We start from the raw sequence: 7,606 nt of genomic DNA, 5'->3' as shown, positions 1-7,606 counted from the left end.
CCAACCCCACTCCCTTCTAGCATCAACAGGGACATTTCCTTTCAAGCATTTGACTTATATTGGGTAGAACGGACTTTCCGATAGGGAGTTTGGGTGACGAAGGAAAAAGTTTGGGGAGCATTGGGTTAGGGGTTCAAATCATCCGGGAAAGGGCAGCTCCTCTTGAGCAAACTTTTTTTTTTGTCCACTCTTGTGTCTAAACGGAGCCCTGGAGTGGTGCTGTGGGGAGAAAATGTCTGTGTGCGCGCATGTGTGTTTTAAAAGAGCTCCATGGTACAGTGGGGAGGGGGGGGTGTCTCTTTTTTTGGCATAAACATCGTCTTGGTTGAGTTCCGACACGCGGAGTGGCTGCTGGGCCCGGCCTTAGTGGGTTTCTCAGCTCTTGGGGCTGACTTGACTGGAGGACACTGTAGAAACTTCCGTCTTCTGAGAGCCCACATCAGACTCGTCCGTCATAGGTTTGCCGCACACCGTTTCCATGATACAACCGCGGAACTGGGAAGGGAGGAGACAGGAGCGTAAGGGCTGCCCAAGGGCTGGCGGAGAATACAGAATAACAGAGCTGGAAGGGATCTTGGAAGTCTTCTAGTTCAGGGGTCCCCAACCCATGGTCCGTGGACCAGTACTGGGCCATGGCATGCCAGCAATCGGTCCACACAAACAAGCAAAGCCCCATCCACGGGATGCAGGCAGCACACAAAACCAGACAGCCTCCGATCCGTGGAAAAACCTCTCTCCACGGAACCGGTCCCTGGTACCCCAAAGGTTGAGGACCTCTGTTCTAGTTCAACCTCTGCTCAAGCAGGAAAACCTATAGCAGGGGTAGGCAACCTTGGCTCTTTTATGATCCGTGGACTTCAATGGCTGGCTCAGAAATTCTGGGAGTTGAAGTCTACGAGTCGTAAAAGAGCCAAGGTTCCCTACCCCTGCCCTATAGCATTCTGGACAAATGGCTATCTTCTTGAAAACCTCCAGTGTTGGAGCACCCGCAACTTCTAGACTAGTTTCACTAGTTAATTGTTCTCACTGTTAGGAAGTTTCTCCTTAATTCCAAGTTGCTTCCCTCCTTAATTAGTTTCCATCCGTTGTTTCTTGTCTTCTGATGCTTTGGAGACTAGGTTGACCCTCTGCTCTCAGAAGCAGCCTCCGCTCACTGTAGACCAGAGGTGTCCAACCTTGGTGGACTTCGGCTGCTGGCTGGGGAATTCTGGGAGTTGAAGTCCACAAGTCTTAAAATCGCCAAGGTTGGACACCCCTCCTGTACATTAACGAAGAGAGGGCCTAGAGCAGGGGTAGGCAACCTTGACTCTTTTATGACTCATGGACTTCAACTCCCAGAATTCCTGAGTCAGCCACGCTGAGGGGAAAGAGAGGTTTCCAAGCTGAGCCATACTGGCCCAGGAATTCTGGGAGTTGAAGTCCACCAGTCATAAAAGAGCCAAGGTTGCCTACCCGTGGCCTAGAGGATATTACATTTAGTAGCTGGAATGGTAAAGTGTACAATGGGCGAGAGCACACAGTTGTAGTTGTTTGGTTGGAGAGTGCTGGCTGCTGCGTGAGGCAGTCTGCACTGTGATTGGTTGCCCTAAGTACGAAGGGGGTGTTTCTCTTTTTCCCGCCTTTTTTCTTCTGTGTGCTCTGTGTGCTGTTTGATTTACCTCACGATATTCCTGTGTTCCTGACTCTCTTATCTGCTGCTGCATGAGGCAATCTATGCTATGATTGGTTGCCATAAGTTTGAAGGGGGCATTTCCCTTTTCCCCTGCCCTTTTTCTTCTGTGTGCTCTGTATACTGTTTAAATTTACCTCATGATAGTGTTCCTGATTATCTTGTCTGCTGCAAAGATAAATGTTAAATATATTTATTTTATATAAAACTACAAGTTTGGGTCAGTGTCTCTGACTTCGTGTGGACACCTGCTGAGCTATTCCCGGTCAAAGCAGTTTAATGGGACCTTCACGTGTCGAGCTGGTCTTTCGCACCTGGTCATGCTCACCTGCTTGTTCATGAAGCAGTAGATGATGGGGTTGTAGACGCAGGAGCTCTTGGAGAAGAAGGCAGGGATGGTGACCAGGCGCAGGTCGAAGCCATGCTGAGGATTATTCACCATGTACATGGCCAGGGCGGCGTACGGAGTGTAGCAGATGCAGAAGGACCCCACCATCACCACCACCATCCGGGAGACCTCTCGCTCAGCCTTCTGGGTGGTGGCTGACTCCTGCTGCTGAGCTGCTACCTGTGGATAACCGGCCCAAAGAGTTGTGACATTTTACGGCACTGATAATGTGACCGAGTTGGGTCATGAAATGTTTGCAAGAAATCAACCAGGCTAAGAGAGCAGCAAGAACCCCACAGTCCTTTTCTTTCCACCCCCTTTTCCTCTCCACAAATCTTACTCCCTCCTAGCGTTGATGATGTTCCCTAGTTGGATCATGACATGTCTGCAGGAAAACAATCATGTTCAGAGAGCATCAAGGACCACCACCTCCTCCTCCTCCTCTCTGCAATCCCCCTCCCTTCTAGCACTGATGAGATTACCTAGCTGGGTCATGAAACATCTGCAAGAAAACCACTAAGTTCAGAGACCACCAAGGACCCCACAGTCATCGTCATTGTTGTTGTCCTCCTCCTCCTCCTCCTCCTCCTCCTCCTCCTCCTCCTCCTCCTCCTCCTCCTCCTCCTCCTCCTCCTCCTCCTCCTCCTCTCTGCAATCCCCCTCCCTTCTAGCACTGATGAGATTACCTAGCTGGGTCATGAAACATCTGCAAGAAAACCACTAAGTTCAGAGAACACCAAGGACCTCACAGTCGTCGTCATTGTTGTCGTTGTCCTCCTCCTCCTCCTCCTCCTCCTCCTCCTCCTCCTCCTCCTCCTCCTCCTCCTCCTCCTCCTCCTCCTCCTCCTCCTCCCCACTCTACCAACCCCACTCCCTTCTAGTACTGATAATGTTACCCAGTCAGGTCATGAAATGTCTGCAAGAAAACCACCAAGCTCAGAGAATGTCAAGGATTCTGCAGTCCTCCTCCTCCTCCTCCTCCTCCTCCTCCTCCTCCTCCTCCTCCTCCTCCTCCTCCTCCTCCTCCTCCTCCTCCTCCTCCCCCCCATTCTACATATCTCACTCCCCTCCAGCACTGAGGATGTTCTCTAGTTGGGTCATGAAATGTCTGCAAGAAAGCAATCACATTCAGAGAGCATCAAAATTCATACGATTGGCAACTGATTCATATTTATGACGGTCTCAGCATCGGGGGGGGGTGTCACACGATCCCCTTTTGTGACCTCCTGCTAAGCAAATTCGACGGGGGGGGGGGAAGCCGTCTTCACTCACCAACCGTGTTACTAACAACAGCTGCAGTTATTCTCTTTATTTGCGAGACCGCCTACTACCTCATAGTTCCCTACGTCCGGTTAGATCCCACAGGCTGGGCCTCCTTCAGCCAAGCAGTGCCATTTGGCGGGGCCGCGGAGGAGGGCCTTCTCTGTGATGGCGCCCACGCTTTGGAATCAGCTCCCCCCGGAGATTAGGACCGCTCCCACCCTGTTGGTCTTCCGTAAGCTATTTAAGACCTGGCTTTTCCGGCAGGCCTGGGGTTTATAAAACCTGACCCCTGGATGATTGTTTTTGTATTGTTGTTTTGTTATGTTTTATGTGTTTTTTTTTATTGTTAGCCGCCCAGAGTCCTTTGGGAGTGGGGCGGCTTATAAATTTTAAAAATAAAATAAATAAATAAACAACAGTTGCAAAAAAAAGGTTGTAAAATGCCGCAAAATTCACTTAACAACCGTCTTACTTAGCCGCAGAAATTTTGGGCTCCGTTGTGGTCGTAAGTTGAGGATTCCCTGTGGTCCAGAGATTTGATGACTTACCGCCCGGAGGGCGCCCAGGAGCCGCGCATAGGAGAAGGTGATGAGGGTGAGTGGAATGATGAAGCAGAAGACAAAGAGAAACCAGGAGTAATACTCGCTCTTGTATTTGGTGCCCACCGTGTACCAGTCGGGACCGCAGGAGCACTGCAGCCCTTCCGGAAGGAACCTGGAAGATGGAAAAGACATGGCCAAGGATAGGATCATAGACTCCTAGGCTGGAAGGGACCTTGGAGGTTGTCTAATCCAGGGGTAGGCAACCTTGGCTCTTTTATGACCCGTGGACTTCAACTCCCAGAATTCCTGGCTGACTGGGTAGGGTTAGGCAACCTTGGCTCTTTTATTACTGGTGGACTTCAACTCCCAGAATTCCTGAGCCAGCCATGCTGAGGGGAAAGGAAGAGGTTTCCAAACTGAGCCAGGCTGGCTCAGGAATTCTGGGAGTTGAAGTCCATGAGCCATGAGGGGGCCATAGTTCCCCCATGCTGGCTCAGGAATTCTGGGAGTTGAAGTCCACGAGCCATGAGGGGGCCATACTTCCCTCATGCTGGCTCAGGAATTCTGGGAGTTGAAGTCCACAAGCGAAGAACACCAGGCCTATGAAGATGGTCTGAAAATGGGAGGCCCACATGGGCGCGATGTGATCCTTCCAACTCTGATGTTCTACTCTACTCTACTCTATATACTCTACTCTACTCTACTCTACTCTAATTCTATTCTATTCTATTCTATTCTATTCTATTCTTCTACTTCATTCCATTATTCTATTCTATTCTATTCTGTTCTGTTCTGTTCTGTTCTGTTCTATTCTATTCTATTCTATTCTATTCTATTCCATTCCATTCTTCCGTTCCATTCCATTCCATATTCTCTACTCTACTCTACTCTACTCCTCTCTGTGCCCATCAAACCTGCTCCAGCCGAAGAAGGGGGGGACGGATACCCCAACTCCGATGACCCACGTGGCTGCCACCACAATCAAAGCATGCTTGGCGTTGAAACGGAAGTTCCCCAGAGGCTTGCAGATCACGATGTAGCGTTCGAAGGCGAGGAAAGCCAAGGACCAGCCAGTGACCAGACCTGGGAATGATGGACAGATAGACAGACCCAGAAAGGGAGGAATTAGAAGTGGACGATGCAGGAGCTCAGAATATAAACCTCAACCAAGATTACACCCTCGACTCTCCATCTCCATCCTTACTTTTAGCACCATTTCTCTATGTTGGCATTTTTATAAGGAGCAGACTTCAACTCCCAGAATTCCCCAGTTGCCTTGCTTTAAGACATATGAACAGCTTGGATGGGTTCCTGCATTGTCTGAATTGTCAAATGGGGCATAGTTAATCATCCTGCTCTGAAGGACAATCGGCTGCTTCAAATCTATTCATACAGGGGTCTCCAAATGTGACCACTTCGAAACTTGTGGACCAACTCCCAGAATTCCCCAGCTGGGGAAGTCCACAAGTGTTAAAGTGGCCATGTTTGACGACCCCTGCATTATAATGTTAACATGGGCTTTCATCCAATGTTTTGGACAAATTCCAAGAGGACCAGATCCACTTCAGTGTTCCTAGACTACAACTTCCATCATCTCCTGCTTGGCTAGGTCTGAAGGGCATCACGGTTTGATCACTCTCAAGAGAGATGGAGAGACTTCAACTCCCAGGATTCCCCTGCCTGCTTGCTTTAAGAGGTGTGGGTCTTCGGTGCTAGCTGGAGAATTCTGGGAGTTGAAGTCTACCACTTTTAAAGTGACCAAGATTGAGAAACTCTGCGGTGAACGCTCACCATAACTGGACTTCAACTCCCAGGATTCTTCAGCCAGCCCTGATGGCCACACCTCTTAAAACCAGGGAATCCTGGGCGTTGAAGTCCACCTCTGCTTAAAATGAGCCAGGTTGAGAAACAGCGGTTGAGTGGGTTTTCCAGAACCAGGCCATCCAATAGAGGTTAATGTTTTTTGGATGGGTCAACCTGTTGTGTCCTTCAGACCCAACCAAGTAGACAGGGGTCTTCAAGTTTGGCCCTTTTATGACTTTTGGACTTCAACTCCCAGAATTCCTCAGCCAGCATGCGAACTGGCTGAATCCCACCACTGGGCAGGACCCACCTGGGGGATCACCTGGTTCTCTCTCAGTCCTGGTCTTTACCTGCCACCGAGCCTAGGAAAGCCTCCAACATGCAGACGTGACGGCCAAAGAAGAAGTACCCTTGGGTGCTGGACAAGAAGACCGTGAAGACCGCGAAGACGCAGAAGATAAATCCGGCAAGGGAGATGTTGACCAAAATGTAGTTGAGCGGCTGCCTCAACTTCTTGTACTTGATGGTGACGAAGAGGATGATGGCGTTGAGCGGGGTCCCGGCGAAGAACACCAGGCCCATGAAGATGGTCTGAAAATGGAAGGCCCACATGGGCGCGATGTGATACTGAGGACCATCCCAGGGCTTTATGGAGGAGATGTTTTCATACAGGTAGAAGTCGTCTTCTTCTTCGGACATCCTCCCAAGCCCGGGACACCAGTGTGGACCCTTCCAGAAGGCTTCTCCTCTCCTATTATAGGACGCCAATGGAGGACAACGTCCGCTTAATGGCTCAAGATGGGATCAGCGGCTAATCCTGATCATCCAAGATGCAAACTTGGGGATTAGGGATATATAAGAATCCGGCCTTCTGTCCCGTAAACCTCCTGAGAAAGTAATCTCATTTGTGGACTAGCTGCAACCCATCAAGAAGGATCTTCAGATCTTAGAGGACAAATATGGGTGAGACCATAAGACAAAAACTGTCCTCCTCAATTTCTCTGGTTGGGGCCCAAAGAGTCAACTCCACCTTAGCTATCCTTCTGTCCGAATCTTGGTTTTTGGCTCTCTAACCATCTACCTCCGGAGTTGGACTTCCAAAATCTGGTGGCCATCAAGAAGAAGAGTTTATAGATTTGATGAGTCTAAACTTCTGGGAAGGCTGGTCAACTGACCAGGAAGAAGTAGCTGAGAGGACCTGGGTCTTGACCACCATTGGCCCAACAAGGTGTCCCATGGCATAGCCCAGGGGTCTTCAAACGTGGCCCTTTGACGACTTGTGGACTTCAACTCCCAGAATTCTTCAGCCAGCATGCCTGGCTGAGGAATTCTGGGAGTTGAAGTCCACAAGTCATGAAAAGGCCACGTTTGAAGACCCCTGGTTTATATAGTCCACGCTGGCTGAGGAATTCTGGGAGTTGAAGTCCACAAGTCATCAAAGGGCCACGTTTGAAGACCCCTGGTTTATATAGTCCATGCTGGCTGAGGAATTCTGGGAGCTGAAGTCCACAAGTCATCAAAGGGCCACGTTTGAAGACCCCTGGTTTATATAGTCCATGCTGGCTGAGGAATTCTGGGAGTTGAAGTCCACAAGTCATCAAAGGGCCACGTTTGAAGACCCCTGGTTTATATGGTCCATGCTGGCTGAGGAATTCTGGGAGTTGAAGCCCCCAAGTCTTGTCTCTATGTCAAAACTGTCCTCGTTTAGTGACTGCCTCATTTACTGACTGTTTCTAGTTTACAACGGCGATGAAAAAGTCCCTTGGCAGCCAGTCCTCTCATTTGCGGCCTTCGGGAAAGGAAAGCTGAAATCAGAAAGTCAGCACAGTGGCAGTTTCGCATAGCGGCTGCTTCATTTAATGTCTGAGTCACCCCTTCCAACTGGGGGTGACTAAATGAGGATTACCTATAAATCTTTTATACAAAGAAGTAGGCTAGTAC

The 7,606-nt window shown here is 49.7% G+C and overlaps 1 protein-coding gene across 1 annotated transcript; it reads right to left on the bottom strand.

Moving 5' to 3' along the window:
* On the bottom strand, positions 1-6,879 carry OPN1SW (opsin 1, short wave sensitive). Its single transcript, XM_039345707.1, has 5 exons — positions 6,016-6,879; positions 4,777-4,945; positions 3,869-4,034; positions 1,998-2,237; positions 1-495 (listed from the first exon to the last, which is right to left on the bottom strand). Exons 1-5 carry the CDS (start codon positions 6,362-6,364, stop codon positions 376-378), a joined length of 1,044 nt encoding a protein of 347 aa, XP_039201641.1. The 5' UTR covers positions 6,365-6,879; the 3' UTR covers positions 1-375.
* Positions 6,880-7,606: the final 727 nt, after the last annotated feature.

This window comes from Crotalus tigris, unplaced genomic scaffold (assembly GCF_016545835.1).
Source record: "Crotalus tigris isolate CLP2741 ecotype Arizona unplaced genomic scaffold, ASM1654583v1 scf7180000017975.10810073628:1450386, whole genome shotgun sequence".
Classification (NCBI taxonomy): Eukaryota; Metazoa; Chordata; class Lepidosauria; order Squamata; family Viperidae; genus Crotalus; species Crotalus tigris.
This window is presented reverse-complemented; position numbering and strand designations above follow the sequence as displayed.